This window comes from Melanostigma gelatinosum, assembly GCF_949748355.1.
Source record: "Melanostigma gelatinosum genome assembly, chromosome: 1".
Taxonomy (NCBI): domain Eukaryota; kingdom Metazoa; phylum Chordata; class Actinopteri; order Perciformes; family Zoarcidae; genus Melanostigma; species Melanostigma gelatinosum.
The window spans coordinates 18,741,274-18,759,022 of record NC_136634.1 but is presented as its reverse complement, the minus strand read 5'-3'; the positions used below and the strand labels follow the sequence as shown (position 1 = coordinate 18,759,022).

The 17,749-nt window shown below is 45.3% G+C and overlaps 1 protein-coding gene across 17 annotated transcripts in view; it reads right to left on the bottom strand.

The window, feature by feature from the left end:
- mical3a (microtubule associated monooxygenase, calponin and LIM domain containing 3a) overlaps positions 1-17,014 on the bottom strand; it is a gene marked incomplete at its 5' end in the record, with an annotated part of 42,435 nt that extends 25,421 nt beyond the window's left edge. For 16 of the 17 annotated variants that reach the window (XR_013772091.1, XM_079270802.1, XM_079270813.1 and 13 more), the window contains 16 exons: positions 6,613-6,786; positions 6,935-6,997; positions 7,084-7,202; positions 7,345-7,541; positions 10,440-10,587; positions 11,119-11,148; positions 11,302-11,395; positions 11,504-11,630; positions 12,045-12,160; positions 12,292-12,549; positions 13,953-14,053; positions 14,339-14,494; positions 15,159-15,260; positions 15,397-15,513; positions 15,623-15,830; positions 16,736-17,014. Coding sequence is in view for 16 of the 17 variants with exons in the window: in XM_079270802.1 (XP_079126928.1) it covers positions 6,613-6,786; positions 6,935-6,997; positions 7,084-7,202; positions 7,345-7,541; positions 10,440-10,587; positions 11,119-11,148; positions 11,302-11,395; positions 11,504-11,630; positions 12,045-12,160; positions 12,292-12,549; positions 13,953-14,053; positions 14,339-14,494; positions 15,159-15,260; positions 15,397-15,513; positions 15,623-15,830; positions 16,736-17,014 (2,289 nt within the window). The remainder of the gene's footprint in view (positions 1-6,612; positions 6,787-6,934; positions 6,998-7,083; positions 7,203-7,344; positions 7,542-10,439; positions 10,588-11,118; positions 11,149-11,301; positions 11,396-11,503; positions 11,631-12,044; positions 12,161-12,291; positions 12,550-13,952; positions 14,054-14,338; positions 14,495-15,158; positions 15,261-15,396; positions 15,514-15,622; positions 15,831-16,735) is intronic. The other variant, XM_079270812.1, reaches the window with a different exon arrangement.
- Between the last annotated feature and the right edge of the window lie 735 nt (positions 17,015-17,749).

Below are 17,749 nucleotides of genomic sequence, written 5' to 3'. Positions count from 1 at the left end.
AGTATCCCAAACAGCAGTTACTTGTGGAGCAAACACACACACACACACTACGGCTACAGGGAGATGGATTAATGTTGAACTGTGAAAGAAAACCAACACTTCAATGTATGGACAACATATCAGCGTCTGAAAGAAGATGCTGATCGACACTCGTGATCTACGCAGCCACATGCCTTCTACCACCGGGGGCAGCATGCTTACCATATCCGTCTTTTCACGTAAAGGCTTAGGGTCTGCCTGAGATTGAAGCTGATTGGCTATCTGCTCAGCCAATGAGCTAACTCCGCCTGTGCACCTCCTTACATAGCGCTATCAACAGCATTAAGGGGAGGAAAAGGAAATACAGGTGGACAAACATTAGAAAATGATGGCGGGAAAAAAGAAAGATAGTGTGAGAGATGGTAGAAGTGGGAAGAGGAGAGCTTAAACACAGAAGGCGTTCACAAACAACAGTGTCTGACAGGACATTTAGACGTGACAAAGCAATGTTTTCATGCTTGATTGATCAAGCGTTTAGATGTGCTGGCAGCCTAACCACAAAACCAAACACAGCTCCGATAGCTGAGACTCACTGCGCATTTACTTGCCAACACAGAGCATTATTGGATTTGGGACATCAGAAAAAAAAGAGAGCTCATTACCGCATTTCAAAAGACGGTGGCGCTACTTAGTGGACCTGTGCTTCTGTAACATCTATGAAGACCACTGTGCACGCTTGCACACTCGAGTATAGCAGTCATGCGTTTGTCATTCCCATGCACGCACACAGAGGCACTCACACTGCAGTGTTGCATTAGCAATCGAGGAATATATATATATATGAACAAAATAAAATGTTGAAAGGGACCATTCAACTGGTTTGTTATTACCTATTACCCGTCATTAGTTTAAATCCTGAATTAATCTATTCCAGGATTAAGATATAAAAAACTCCAAAAAGCTATGCATCCCCTATTGGGGAAGAATTGAGGTCAGTTTGTAGGAGGCAATCGTAAGCCATGCACACCATCACTGTGGATGAGATTGGAGGACGCTTTGCAGTCCCACTGCATTGCAAAGTTGTTTTCCTGCCACAATTGGAACCGTGCTTGTCAACATGGGAATTATACGAGATGAGATTTTTTTTTATTTTGCAGCCAAGCTGCTCATCCAAATCCAAGAACCACCGGTACTAGAGACTCCCTTGGCAAAATAGCTGTGGGAATTATAATTAAGTTCAAGCGTGTGCCAGCGGAGAATATTTTTGACATCTGTCCAGATAGCCACAATCACAAGGAGAGATTTCTCACACGCATACAAATCACAACAACAGAGAACAATTACCAGGTTGCAAATGAGTTGTTTGATATTTCACAGCAGGCAGACAGCTTTTAAAGCAAGTCTCAAGTGAGCTTAAGTCATGTTAAGCAACACGTGTAATTATGATGCAGTGTGTTAGCGTCACCACATTCCAGACGTGAAGCGACTACCTGTCTCAAGGTGTCGGAGGTGGAGGGGGGAGAACCAGGGGGGGACTGGGCTCGGGCCAGCCGCCATTGTTCCATAATGAAACGTGAGGGGTTTTTCTTAGGCTCCACAAAAGAAACGAGGGAGAGAAGAGAGTAGTTTCAAAATAGTAATTCGACAATTAAGAAACCTAATAAGAAACAGCTTCACACTATTTTCTGAAATCAAACTGTTAAATTGTGTTTGGAGAGCAGCCTTTTGGTCAGCTTCGTCACCTCAGGGGGTTCTATGCTAACACGCTAGCATACATTGCAGAGTTTAGCTATTTCTAATTAATGTAACCTCGATCTTTAATTTTACATTTTTTAGGACTACTACTTTCTGGGCATCTTTGCCAATGGCAAATAAAATCACTTTAACTTGATTTAAACATCAAAAGTTGTGTATTTTAACTGTTAAGTCATTCCCTCTTGTGTTCTGTGCTAATGCGTTAGCATATATTGCTACGTAAGAAAAAGCAGCTAAGCTAGCACTGTCAAGATGTCTTAGTTTGTCATATGTTTTTACAAACTGTCCTTTCATACAGTTTACATATGAAATGTCATATTAACCCCACTGTTGTATATTCAGGAACTATATCAACATGCTGCCCTTTTACAATCACTAGTTCAGCCTAACAATGAGTATTGACCACTGTAGCAGCATCAACAATCTACTGGGATACATGGATGCTTTTGGACCAACAGGGCAAGACTCCCAACAAATAATGTGCTCCTTTATCAAGATGTATGAACATTAGAGTATCAATCAGATGTCTGTGTTAATAGGGGGGATTTTCACCTGTGGTCCGTCTGGCTTGCCCTCAAACTGAGAGGCAAGTAGCTCAGCCCTCTCCTGAATACTAAGCACATATAAGGGCATTTCATCGGCAGAGCGCAGAGGCCTTGCTGGCTCCTGCAGAGAAATAGATGATTCAATCACAAAAGGGATGTTCAAAGCTTTAAAATGGAATTCTTCTTTTCCTTTTTAGTAGTTTCCAAAAACAATCTCCTTTTCAAAAAGCTTGTCATTGCGGTAATAACCACAGATGGTTTGGAAGCCATTGTTTTCATAGTTCCAGGTGTCAGCCTTTAATTCAAAGCAGTAATTTAGGCCTGTGTGGGTAAATGATGAAAGCAATGCAACGCACTAAGTGAGGCTATCTAGCAGAAATAACAAGCGGAACAACAGAGTACACTTGAGATAAACACGGACTGAGCAAGCTTGAGAGAGCCTTAAAGTAAGGCGTTGTTCTCAAAAGTAAAAACGTCCATAAGAGGTTACTTAGAGTGACCCAGGACTCTCAGTCAGGTCCCGGGACACGTGCCACTGCTCTAAAAAGAAACGGGACGGCTTTTTCTTAGGCTTCATTGGGGGAAAAGAGGAATAGTTGAAAGATGGAATTAGACTTAGGAGGATGTGCATAAGTACACCAATTGCATCTCCTCTACAAACAGTGCAGGTTAAGAGATGTAACCAATAAAAAGTCAGAATATTGCAATCCATGTTTTCATAAAATGTCCATGCATGGTGTTCACCTTTGGCGGCTTGTCAGGTTTGCCCTTAAACCTGGAGAGTAGGCGGTCAGCCCTCTCCTGTATACCAGGTATGTGAATGGGTCTCGGCTCGGTCGGGTGCGACGGCTTCCACTCCTGCCAAGGAAGCTCTATTGAGACTTGATGATGATGTGGGTGTAGCTAAAGGGCTCATGCTTTCAACAGCTCCTTTTTTACATGAAGGAAAGCCCGATTTGTTCCATAAAGAAGTCCGTTTACAGCTACCAAACCATCAATTCATTAAGAAATGCCCAACCACAAACAACATCAGTGAACACATATCCATGCAATCACTCGTTCACTCTACCCCGTATTTCAGAGGCATCTCGTAGTATTCGAGCTCCTCTTCCTCCGGACTTTTACGCAAATGCTTGAAGGCAGAAATGAGCAGACACACGTACTGTATTAACACTTTGGTTTGCATCGAGCATAAACAGATTGTTACGCAAACATCTCTTGACAGTGCCCGGCAATAAGTAAAAAATAAACCCGAGATCCCCCGAGTCTTACATGCATTCACAAGCTGTCACATCCAAACAGCATGAAAACAAGCAGCTACTCTTGATAATGACACACACCACTCACAGGGTCCAGGGAAGTAAACAAGACTGTCACCTCTATAGGTAGTTCATTGGGAGAAATGCAGCGCTTTGTGGTTTTTTCTTTTATTCCTACCACATACTGCAGAGGTCAAATCTGAGGTACAGCAGACATAATTAGAGGACGCTTTCACAGAACAAAAAAAAAAAAAGGGAGTGTGGGGGAGGTGGTAAGGGGGCCACTAGATGAGTTTGCCATGGATTTGTGGCAGACATAGACACACACAGAGACGGACAGATACAGCAGACCCCGTGTCACCTCTGAGTGAAGAGAGAGCGAAGAAGTGGAGGAGGAAGAAGGGAGCAGAATGGTTTTCTTTGGGCAGCTCCGAGAGCCCGAGATGGACACTTGCTCTGCACCACTTCTGGCCTTGAGAGATGAGGGACAGGAACAGCAGATTCAGCAGAAGATGATGAGAAGGATGATGAGAAGGATATTGCTAAGAGTAAATAGGCTTCATACTCCTAGTACGCAGCCTGATAATGAATACCAATGCTTTGAAAACAAAAAGGTAAAAGTTATAGTTGAAGATATTTACATCAGCACAAAGTTTGTTATCAATTTGGTTAATAGAGTTGGTGTCTGGTACCACTTCACTTGCTGAGGTTCACTTACACTACAAGCACTGACACACACGTTTCCATACTCATGACCTTTAAAACGGACCACCCACAAAGTGTATATGGCAAAAATAAAACCGTTTATCAATACAGTCCAATGATCAAAAGGGGAAATAATTCACTGGTTGTGTAATTAACCTTGATATATATTTTAAGGTCTCTTATGTTGGTACCAAAACATAAATTAAAGCACCGAAAAGGGGAGCAAGAAGAACAAGGCCTTGTGAAACTTCAGGAAAAGCATTTTCAAAGTTTCACATTTTAAAAAATATAAAAAAATGACTACATGAACATAAGAGTGGCTTTAAAAAGAAGCTATATCCTAAACGGTTTGTGTGGAGAAGTGTTTGGGATTATCAAGATCATTTCCAGTCTTTACAATAGACTGGAGTTAATTCACTTTGCAGCTGGAGACTGACTGTGCAGTTTGAGGACATTTAAGAACAGCAGTGAATTAAATCCCTCTAAAGAGGAGAGATTGAAGTTTAAATCCATCTCTGTGAGGGGAATGCTTAATCTAGTGACAAGACAAGAAAAAAACAAAAAAGGACTACTTTCTAAGCATCAGCGGGGGGAAAACCGCTGCTGGCACTTCACTATGCTGACTCTGATTATTTGCATGAGAGAACAGTAAAGCAGGATGGCAACCAGCTGGCTACTGCAGGCTGGAGGATTGGTATGTAGTATGGGGATCGTAATGATCAGCAAGCAACATATCGACACACACCGAGGAGTCGGGTTAGCATCTTAATTATATTCCAGAGTGAGGGCAGAAGCACAGCAGGGAGCCTTTAACTGGAGCTCTCAGGTCAAAGCAAAGTGCTGACAAGGCAATGAGAAGAAAGGAGGAAGGTATACATCATGGAAGGAGACTACCCATTCTGTTACACTTCACTTCATCTGGTCTCTGGGGGGGGGGGGGGGGGGGGGAATCTGGACTCTTAATGGGATGTGAAAGTTGTCGGAGGACTACCAGGCCAGCGTAGCTAACCATACCTGCTCCCCTCTGTTGGGCGGTGTCTGAACCTTGATCATTACTTTGTAGCGAATGCTCAGCTGTTCCTGCTGCTGTGTGCGTCTCTGAACCAGGACAGGAGAAGCAGAGGAGCGACCATGAAGGTGTCGCAGTCGTATATGTCACACAAAAAAACACACACACACACACACACAGCTTTCCCCACTATGACACACCACAAGGACATATGGCTAGGAGGTCAGCCTAGCTGTAAGTCTCTACGGGGATGAGGTGGGGGGGGGGGGGGGGGGGTCCACTCTTTACCTTTCTCCATGCTGGGACAGGTGCCAGGCGCACAGGCTCATTCACAGGGGTTTGGGGCAGGGTAAGGGGAAAGAGGCGATCCAGATTGGGCAGAGACTCCCCCTTTGTGGTCAGACAAAGATGAGGGACAGCGAGCGAGGCCAGTGAGAGGCCCCGGACAACCATGCAAGGAGGCATCATGATATAGTCCATGATGAGAGGTGGAAACAAGGAGAGAGAAAAACAGAAAGAAGGAAGTGAATCATGGGAGGATGGAGTCAAAGGGGTCGGAAAATCATGTGTTCAAAACTAATAAGGAAATGACAGAGAGTCATCGGAAGACCATGCTGAGAGCTGTGTATTTAGCACTTAGAGATATTTAAAAGGAAAGGTCATGCAGATGGTACACCAATAACAGATGGAAAGAGAGGAAATACACAAACGTGTGCATATATTGTATCTTCAGCCAAACAATTGCTCTGCTATTCAGCCTTCATAAAGCCTCAAAGACTTCAAGTTAAGTTCTGTCTCAACATAATCATATCATCAGCTATTTTCACCGACTTTAAAAGGCCAAAGAAATCCACCATTAAAATCAGAAGCAGCTATTCCAACACACATAATAATACACACATAATAACGAGACATTTTCTCTCAAACAGCAACAGTTGTCTTTTCCCCCCCTCAACAATACTGTCTAGTGTCCCCAAAGCCCACTACTCCCTCCCACTCTCAGTGGCAAGCGAACCAAAGCTCTGCGAACCAATTCACCTCCGAGCCCGGTCAGCAGTGTGCGGCCGCCTACAATGACCCCAGGGACAATACCCAGCCTGAGCAATAGCAGCATTCTGGATCTCAGCTCATGAATACAGGGGCCTACAGCTCGTCAATCATGAGACCAGAGGCCCCGTCACACGGCGTAAGATCTACAAGTTCATCAACAAACCACAATGAGTTTGTAAAAAATAATCTGAACTCCAACGAAGTCCAGAAAGTCCGACCATCTCTTCCATGTTGCTTAATCTTAAGCCTTTTTATTCCATCACGCCAGCTGTGCTTCCACAAAATGAACCACGCACGACTTCCTCCATACCTGTCGTTTGAGTCCCGTAGGCTGCGGCGCGTTCTCCTCAAACTTGGCGATCAGCTGGGTGGCCATGACTTTGACTTTGTTGTGGTTCCCCACAGCGCAGGAGTCCATTTTTCTCTCCGACAGGACAGCCGGGACAGACGGCCTGTCGTCACGACCGGTCCTGGATACCTCCTCCTGTGAGAAAGCAGAAAAAAACAGTAAACGCCTTTTGCCTGTTGCCGTCAGTCTAGTGGGATTAATTAGTCCGTTGTGGTAGGATAGGCTGCTCAAACCATAGTCACAAACTCAACATCGGAGACACTTTGCTGTCAGGAGTACTCACATCTTCAGACTGGCTGGTTTTCCTTCTCTTCCCCAAACCGTCCACATCCTTCTCCTTTTTGTCCTGTTGATGACACGTCATGAGTTATTCTAATTTTGACATTTAAATGCAAATTAAGAGGTGCCAACGGGCATTTCTCAAACACTGACCTTTGGATTTCGTTTCCTGGATATTGCTATGCTCTGACCAAGCTTGCTGAGGAAGGAGATGGGGGATTTGGTGCTGGATATCAGCGCCGCCTTCTCCTCGGGACTCAAGTTGTGGTTATCTGTACGGAAATAATAATAGAGCAAAATTGGAAAATTAAGAGCACAAAAAAAGCAGTTTGAATCCTCTCGGTATGTTTTCACTGTATACAGACACGTCCCAACACCAGACTGCAGAAGCCCTACTGTATCACCCACTCTCACCTCCGGGTGGCACTGTGTCCTTAAACATCTCATAGAACTGGCTGAGGTACATGACCATGGAGAGTTTGTCGGGCTCTACCACGGAAGACATCTCTTTGCCCGTCATGCAGGGCGAGATGACAAATTCCCTCTCTGCCACGTCGAAACCCAACTGGTTGTTCTTCTCCTGGTCTCGCTCATCCAGGGAATCGAAGTCACTGAGGAGAGAATGAGACAAACAGACGAAGATGATCATAAACCAACGAGCACTCGTCGCAGTAATCTGAAATCTCTGCTGCTCCTGTCAATTAAGTTGTGATTCTTTAGTTCTATTAATGAAATATTAATGAGAAAGACAAAGAACGTGACTTTGAATGAGCATTCTCCATCGATCGCCATATTGAAACCTGACCCACATTGTGTATTGTCATTGAGAGGTGATTATATTTCATTTGACCACTTAACAGTATTACACAACAGCCTTTAGGTGTACTTTAGGTGTACTTTACGTGTACTTTAGTGTGATATTGTTTCGCCACTTGGGGGCAACAGAAGCAAGCTGTGGACACGATATTGGCATGGTGTAACCACATTGATATGGCAAATTTGTCAGCAAACAGTTGCTTATTTACAAATCCAACAAATACAGAGCAACATTATCATTCACTACTCATTTGGAGTGACGTTGGTGACCACCTGGCAGATGTATAAGTCCCATCATCACTTGCCCTCGTTGTGCTCTCCACCGCCTCGTGAGAGAAGAACCTGGATCTGTAGCTGCTAAATGCTACACTGTGTTCACCGGCTAATTGCTAACTTTGTCTGTCTGCCAGCACATGGGTGGTTTTTAAGAGTTGTTTCTCTAAAAAAAACAGCAGCCTGTTGTGGCTGGAAACAGCGCTGTGAGAGAGAGTCAGTCAACAAAACAGCAGCGGGCTGAAATACAAAAACAATGAGCTGACAGACGCTTTCAAGCTCCCTCAAGTGGGGACGGTAATCATGTGGGCTGGTCACCCCTTCACATTACACACTGTCATTTGATTGTTAAGTTAGGATTGATTACTGCAGCTTTTAAATGATTTAATACAATGTAATTATGATCTCCTAACACACAATGTGATATGAAACAAAGACTTTGACCTGGCTGATGATTCCTGATCATCTCGCACACCAACCAATGAAGACCGATCAAATATGGCTCTCATTTTACAATGAATCAGCAAAAAAAAGTAAAAAAAATAAAATGTGTGCCAATCTATATTTTCCAACCACAACTAAACAGCAGCTTTGGATATAACGGATGTGAAGTGACACGGAGCCTGCCTTAAACGCCAACGAAGAAGCATTTGTGTACAGCCGGCTACTGTACATGTTGTGGAAAGCATTACTGTGAACGTCATTATACTGCAGCTGAAAACACCATTAAGATGAGTCATCAATACATCTCAACTGCACATGCAGTCCACTTAAAAGCATTAGAACAGCACATCAGGCACAGAGCGAACTCGCCACTCGATCCCTCTTAACCGCCGTCTTGTACACGAGTACACGTGAATCCCGGTTCCCCAGAGGTACTTCCACTCACACCCCCCCCCCCCCCCTCCCCCCATCAACGGCAGCGGAACGCAACTGCTGCACTACTTGGTAAAGGTCAGGCAGGACACGGACACTTATAGCTTATTATGCTAATTGCCACATAGCCTCCAGAGGGTAACAAACTACATTCAGCAATGCGGCAGGAGAGTGAGTGAGTGAGTGAGTGAGTGAGTGAGTGAGTGAGTGAGTGAGTGAGTGAGTGAGTGAGTGAGTGAGTGAGCGAGCGAGCGAGAGAGCGAGTGAAATGCAACAACAGGCAGGCTGGACGCTAGCGAAGGAATAAAGACTGGAGATGGTGGCCTCACGTTCGAATGCGATTCAAATGCAATTCTCGATGTTTCACGATGTATCGCATCCTCAATTTCCTATAACACTGCACACGGCTACTTTTTCAAGAATTAATACAAGCGGTCAGATAAGCGGTTCATACAAGCGGTCAGACTGTTCCTTCATCGACAATGACTCGCCAACACCACCACGATGTCAGCAGCCGCAGGGAGCAGGCAACCCAGAGGGCTCCAGTTGCAGTTAAGAACCGGGTTCTGCTCCCACTCAGTCGCCTACTAGAGTGAAGAGCAGGACACCTAATAGGCCGACTGTAAACTGAGGACTGTGGAGATCACGGTATACAAATATCAGCTGTCCTCGTTGGTATGAGGTTCAGCGAGTGAGCGCACACTCGCCTCACTGTTACATTACTGCTGCATTCCACTCTGAGCTTCACTGTTTTAGTTGCATAGCTCAGCAATTATATAAAGAGCATATAGTATGTCTTTTGACATAAAGTGTATCTCCCTATCTACAAGTCGTACCCACCAAGAAAACTTGTAAATGTGTCCCAAAGTCAAGGAGCAAAATAGTTGCACACGTATGCACGTCAAACGCACCATCGTGCCAGTGCCACTCAATAGTTGTGATGAATGAAGGGATACGCTTGGCAGAGTATGCAAATGTTTTCTTGCAAAACAAATCTGCGTTAATCCGGGCTCCTTGTGATGCGTGTTCTGCATAGGGATGCTCCGATACAACTCCTTCAGTCCTGATAGCGACACCTCGCCTCTTGGCATCGGCCGATACAGAGTACCGATCCGTACCAGTGTGCAATTAACAAGCTGTAAGCCTCACTGTGTGGAAGTGACTAGCATCATTGTTTCTATGTGTAAGGAAACATCAGGCTTGACCTAAATGTTGCTTTATTATTTTGTGAAATATAACAAATATTTTGATATAAATTTGGTGAACTGTTATTTATTACTAAAATAATCAATTGCAAACCATCAATTTAGTAAAAAAAATCTTTTAAATGAACAGTAATTACAATAAGTGTTGAACTTATTATTGCTGCAAGAAATTGGTCAAAACTTAAACCAGGAATTAAAATTCTAAATATAATGTACATAGTATATAAAAATAGCACTGAACTGAATATATTGGCCCCATTGTCGCCGGTAACTGACCCAGCTATTTGACTCGGTGCAGGCCCCTCCCTAGTTCTGCATGCATTTCTTTTAGATACTCACATGAGGTCCGGTCGGTATCGGTCAATGAGGGCGCACAGGGCCAGACCGCTCTTCCAGGACATCGTCAGGTCGGTTACTTTAACATTCCTGTATCCCTCCGTTTGTCTCTGGCACCAGTTCAGCAGCTTACTGGATCGAGCTACGGATTCTGGTGAGGCAGAAAGACAAGAATAAAGGCTCGATGGTAAAGCAGCAGGTTGAACAGAATCTGGATTAAACATAGAAAGAAATATAAACTGTTTCTGGGCAGCACGACACATCTCTTGCTGGGCAATCCTCATGGCCTTTATCCTCATGGCCTTTGTCAGGGAAGGCTGAGCGTGGTGTCATTAAGTTTAGTCATCCGTGGCCTCATCATCCATGTTAGTACCAGTTTTAACCAGCCAATGAGGAAGTATTATGAACTGTGAGAAGCTTTTTAAAAGGAGGAAAAGGATGCAAATGAGAGGTTGGGAGAGGATGAAGAACCCACAAGGAACCTTAAAAACAGCTGCAACGGGCATTAAATAAAACTGGGGAGCTTCAATGACGAGTTAGTACACGCGGGAAGAAATGAAGAGGCTGCCATCATTCCATTATTCATTTCACATTGTTAATTCATAGCAGGTCGAATTTTCAACTGTTAAAACTATTAGGAATCCTTGAAAAGCAACACCATGCATTTTGGACTTTGTGTTACCTTGCAACTGCTTGTCAAGCAGGCAATTGTCTAGAGTGAAAATAGTTCAATATTACATTTCAGCAACAGTGATTGCAGGAAAAAATTAAATCCTACGCTGATCAATCAGCACATCAGAGAATGTCTTATCCACGACTTAAACACTTTATAGTCTCCTATTGAAGCATGTTAAAAGACACAAACCATTCCTGGCCAACTTCGGTGTCGACGAGTTGATCACATTCTCAATTTCGATGCGCATTTCCCTGGACTCCCCTGTGTCGCAGAGGTGCCTCACCTGCAACGTGCACATAATCATGACAGATCAGAAACACTACCGGTACATGACATGAGCAAAACATGCGTTTCCTGATGGCAGCTGAGATTTGTCGGCTCTCGCACTCACCTGCATAGGCTTGAGGAAGTTAAGGTTAATGTTGGGGTAACGCGTGGTTGGATCCACGCTGTAGTGACTGAAGTTCTTACTGATGTTCTCTGTTGTGGTTTGGGGCAGTAGGCGGTATATACTCTCCCTAAAGCACAGAGGAAAACATTCAATATATTCCCATGTGCTGTGTAAGCAGAGTCTTATTGAAGGGAGGAACATATAGGGGGATACTCAGGGAATAGACTACGAAAACTCATCAACGTCGCTCTCAAAAAGCACAGAGAGTTATTGCGGAACAGAGGAGCCACATTCCGTTCAGTCCTTATGCGAACCTCTTATCCCATTAGCACTAGCAGAGGTGGGACTGGTGCTTGAAATCACATACAGGCGCATTTCCTCGTATAGCACTCAGAGATAAAAGGGTGTGTTTGAAGAGAGAGTACACGTATGTGTGTATGCTGTCGCTGTGTGTGCCCGCATGCGTGTGTGTGTGTGTGTGTGAGAATGCAAGTACAAGAGCAGGGCGAGTCTTTGTGTTTCAGTGTTTCCACACCCTCACCTCTCAGCTAGAACCTCAAGAGAGGTTTTTCCCTGAGCCCAGCTCCTCACCATCCAGCCGGAGTCTATGGCTGCCAGGAACCCGCGGGCGATGCCAGTGCCCATGGGCCAGAAGGGCTGCGAACAGCGAACACCACATTCAACAACCAAATATGGCCACGGGAGAACCGAGGGTTTAGGAAAACAAAAAGGGGGAAGAGCTGTGACGCAACAAAAACCTTTGCCGTCTCTCTCTCTCTCTCTCTCACCTCCAACAGGCTGTCGCCCACGAGCGCCTCCAGCAGCTCGTGGCCGTGGCGTTGGCGCACCATGGCGGCGTTCTCTGAAGCGTACATGCAGGTGAAGTCGAACATGGCTACGTCGGGCTGGCCGTAGTGGTTGATGGCGAAGTCCAGTGTGGGCAGCTGGTGGTTGGTGGAGAAATCCGCAGCCTCGCAGGCGTAAGACAGCAGGGCAGCCTGGTCCACGTTGGCCCTGGACAGCAGCAGCTCCGTGTCTGCGTAGTCCTACAGCAGAGACAAGACGGGTGAAATAATAAAAGAAGAGCTGTCCAGAGAGGTGTCATGAAGCGGTTTTCAACTTGCACAATCAGGACTTCAGGAAGTAGCAAGAGTCTTCAAAATAAAGCTGGAAATTGTGCAAGACCTACTCAGCATATAAAAATTTTAAAAAATAGTTGGCACCTTCATCCAAGATAAGGCGTAGCCAAGTCTGTAGCTAGATATCTAGATATGGAAGAATGTGTTACTAAGAGGTGTAATAGGATACAGAATACTTCTGCAACCGGATCGAGCAGACCCCAATTGGAGATTGTCTGGCTCACATCTGTCAGGTGTTGAACGCAAAAAGCTCATGAAATAAGTGACATTAAAAATGGCAGAGCAATCATTTTTACCACACAACCCTCTCATTTCCTGTGAGAGGGTTATGTGACAGTGTGAAGTTTACACTTCGAGTTGTCCCTGAGTTTCCACAGTAAATGTTCCTTCGTTTACAGTTTACACTGTAAACTAAGAAACATTTGAAGTTGACAGGCCCGTAAGACTCCACTGTGCCACAAAGCACGTGCAGTGGAATTAACTGAGCCGTAGCATCAAAACACTGCATTCTTTCAAAGTGACATGTTTTCATTCTTCCATCTACAAGCTCCCTGGTTGTCCAATGCCAAGGCCGGCGGTGGTGGTGGTGATGGTGGGTGAGGGGAAGGGCAGGCTAGTGGAAGATATGAATGGGAGTGGTTTTTTTGTGATTTGCTGCCTTGAACTGTGTGGACCCGCCGCCCCTCTGCCATCTTGTCCACCCTTCCTCTATCTCTTTCCAAGGGGCAGGACAGAGTCAATTCCATTGCTATAAAAAGCATCCGTCAAGGACTTTGTATCAAAAAGGGAACTTCCAGAAGTTACTAGACCAGTAAATTATGACTTTTCATTAACACATGCCTACATACTCTAAATCCCCTCAGGGCTCAGACTTGTGTGCACCAAAACCTCATTAATGTCATCAGCTCACCATGAAAACAATCACGGACATGCACGCACGTCGAAAATGATCAGCAGAAGAACGGTGACTGTGACTAGGACCGCAAAAAACGCTAATTTAAAAGACTTTTTGGGCAATTTAGAATCCAAAAAGCCACCACACAAACAGAGCCCACCTTCAGTTATGTTTGTACATGAAGACAGAAAAAAAGAGTCTTTCCTGTTTCCTGTGGAAAGTGGCCAGGGAAAGGAAACTACTGTGTATAGTGAGGACACAAACACTCAGTGAGTGTGCTTGAGTTGGCAGTTTGTGCCCCGAACACTGTTGACAAAAAAGGCAAGAGAGGGACAGACTTCTGATTCTGTCCGCCTGTGCATGCGTACATCCTTTATGTCTCGTACAGACTGAGATCTGGGCTTTGATCACTCACATGCAGAATGACTCCTTTCTCCAACAGGCTCTGTTTTTTGGCAGTCATCACAAAGTAGTGCGTGTCATCCTTGTAGTAGACGATGTTTTCCAGGTCAACACCTTAAAAAGACCCAAGAGAAAGACGTACCGTTATATTACCAAACAATCGTTTTCCTTATTGCCACTGCCGGCTGTCATGTCGTCATTAGAGGAGCAATTACCCGACTCAGAGCACATGACCAAAGCCCAGAACAGTGTTTATCCCGTTTACCCCAAAAAGAAAAGAAAAAAGAATTGTTGATTCCATGAAGTAGTCATATTTGATGCTGTATCCTGAGGTGTTGCGTCTGAAGAAAACAACATAAAGTCCCTACATCAATGCAGTAGAACAGAGCTGCGACAGACCTGTTGCTTCTCTGAGGTCTTGAAAGAACTTCTGGTTGAAGATGAAGGCCACCCCGCTGATCTCCTCAACCTTGGCCTCCGCCGACGTGTTCCTGTTGATGAAGTTAGCGGTGATGGCGATGGCAAGCTTGCCCCTGAACTCCTTACGCGGAAACCCTGAGGGCAAAGTACAAGAGGATGAGGAAGCAGCCATCACGGTCAGGAATCAGTGGGCCTAGGGCCTGAAACGGTGATTCCATGAATTCAAAAACAGAGAGTAAACTCAACCACTCACGTTTGCTTTTACAACATATCAAAGCCTGGAAATGCACACTGTACGCTATAAATGCAACCAGATGTTCTGTATCATGACAACGTAAACAGTTTTTATAGTGTTTTTTTTCTGTGTGATTGCAGTTGATGGTTATCCCAGAGGGAGCCTGCTGCTTCCCTTCCCTGATGCAGCAGTCAGTAGTACAGAGAGGGGTCATGGTACTCTACTACACAGGGGTGTGGCCGTGTGTGTGTGCAAGGCCCCCCAATACTCGTAGAGGAAACAGAAAGCCTATTCAACAATTCCTATTCTGCTCTGCTGGGGAAGCCGTCAGAAATGCTGTCCGGACGCAGCAGCCAGACAAAAACACATAACACAGATGTGCACAAACGTTCATTCATACGCGAGGAACGGAGTGAGGTCAGCAACCCGACCACAGCTGTACACAAGTGAGATCATAATCCGTCCGAGTGACCTCCAAGTAGGTTTAGAAAAAACAAACAGCGCCGTTTGTGCTTTCTCTTGCATTGCTCGTGCCTCTCTCCCAGTCGGTACGCGAGGACTTGCCTGGTAGCGTGTTTCTCCTTCCATCTGCTCCGACGATGACATCAAACTCCAGCTCGTTGACAGGGTGTGTCCTGGGGTGGACCTCAGCCCTCCAGCCTATCCCTGAGAAAACACACAGCATGTGTAATCTGACAGAAATGCATCATCGCAGCCAGTACAGAGCCTCTGACGGACGAAACGCGTGTTTTTGTTTTCACTCATTTGTTTGACTTGTCTTTCAGCAGTTTGACTCGCTTACTTTCAGTCTCTTGATCTTCTGGGGGCTCGATAAGACCCTTGAACTCTACGTTGACATGGATCTCAATGCCCACCAGGAGGGCCACTTTGAGCAGAATCAACTGAAGCTGACGAATACCTGCAACAAGTCAGGAAGGGAAATCTGAACTAACTCTTCCAAACACATCAAACCTGGTCCTACAAGCAAATATGTCACAAACCAAGCAAAAGTTGTCAAGTGTACTCACTGATATGATCGATAGCACCGGCACAGAACTTTCCGTAGAACTTCTTGGCCCCGAGGCCCCTGAGGTCCTGGATGGTGAAGGGCCAGAGGTGCAGCACATTGTTCCTCGAGAAGGCGTCTCTCTTCTCCAACAGCACCACTTTTGCCCCGAGTAGACCCAGCTCGATAGCTGTGCGTAAGCCGCATGGTCCCGCACCAATGATCAGACACTACATACAGAGAGAGGCAGACAGATGTAACAGAGGAGCTACAACACAGATGTGAACCGAATACATGAACAACCAAGTCAGGACAGCAGTCACTGCCCAGCTTTCACCCATCTATTCAGAGGGCACCTCGACAGCCCAGGCTAGCAAAAGAACTAACTAGCTTTTAGCTAACTGTATTTGGGAGGGTTGCTCTTTTTGAGGTTGATCGCACTTAGTGACACTTGTTGTAAGCCACTAAATAACGGGATGCAACGCATGATGAGAACAAAAAGCCTATGAAGACAATAGTTGACAGCTGATAAGCAAAGCTAACTTAAGAGACATGACAAGCTAAAACAACGCTAATTATTTTTGGCCGCGTTAGCGTATTTTAGCTTTACTTATTAAAATTACGACAAGACAACATAAGAAATCACATGCTGAGATAACATAAACTAAGGTACGATGACATTGCATAGGCTGAGCTTACATAGGCTAAACTAAGCTACGTCTATTATTTGGTTGACTTCGGTAAACTATCTGTAAACCACAGTTCAAAGCTGCGCTGGTCTTTCAATTCATCAGCCAACAAATCAACTTTTCAACAGATGAAACACAGCCGGATTATCAGCCCCGACACCTATTTTGGAGTTTTATACATTGGAAACCAGAGCAGGTGACGAATCAAATTCCCCAGACTGAAGTGAACCGTCTCAACAGAAATGAAAAAGTGTCCTTGCAGTGTCCTTTCACATAAAGCCATCACACACACACACACACACACCGGTCTTGCTGGTAAATATCAGCATCACATTACATGATTCCTTAACATCGAGGATCAAATTCTAGCGCTCACCGAACTGAAGCCCTCTAGAAGCAAAGCCGTCCTCGAATGAACCACACAGTTTGTAAAGATCAAAGCTCACCTTTGAGTTGGCACAGACGCGGCCCTTCTTGTACTCCTTCTGGTAGGCCCGCTTGTCTAGCTTCGCCCAGAGCGCCTTGGCCTTCCAGTAGTTGAGTTTGGACTTGAGCTTGTGATAGAAGACCCTGTACTCGCCGGGCTTGACTTCCAGGTGGTCACAGAGCTCCTGGAAGGCCTTGAGCGTGCCCTTAAACGTGGTCCCTTGGACGAACTTGTCGAACAGGACATGGGACTTGTTCACCCCATCTCCTCCGGTTGCACCGGCGCCTCCATCCCCCATATTCCAGACTCACACAGGGCTGTGAGAGTCCTTCACCCCCCCCCCCCCGCCCACAAGGCAGGGGTCTCTGGGTCCAGCCCCAGACCTGGAAAAGGCTCTCTCTGGTGGAGGGCTCTAACTCCCAGCCTCAGGCATCTTCATTCTGTCTGCAAGAGGGAGAGAAATAAAAAGAAAACTTAGTGAATCATAGAAGAAGCAGATTTACAAGATTACAGCTTTCAAATGCCAGATTGATATGAACACCATCCCATCCAACAGAAACCGTTCAGATTGCCTAACACTTTTGGCGCCCTCTTGATGGCACATGCTCTTAATTTCTCTAACTAGACAATCATAGATGTAAGTCGGCTGGTCGGACAAGCAATCAAAGCAGCAATTGAGGATGAGGACCAGATCATTTAGGGTCTCGCTGTCATTCTTCTGCAGCAACATGACCTCAAACAACCCGTTATATCTGTCTAGGAATGAGGCTGCCGGACACAGGAAGGGCACTGAACTCACAGAAAGCCAAACAGGAAACACTCGGGGACGGGTACAAGTGTGCAGATATGTCTGTGTGGCACGAATCGCTCCCAACAAGACTGCAGACACAGGAAACAGCCAGTTCTTCCCAAAACAACACAAAATCCTCGTCATTCAAAGAAAATGATTTGGCAACAGAACAATGTTTCAAGAATCCATAAAGCTTCCTGTGGGACGTTTGCTATGACTTGCAGCAGTGCAACTGTATGTGTT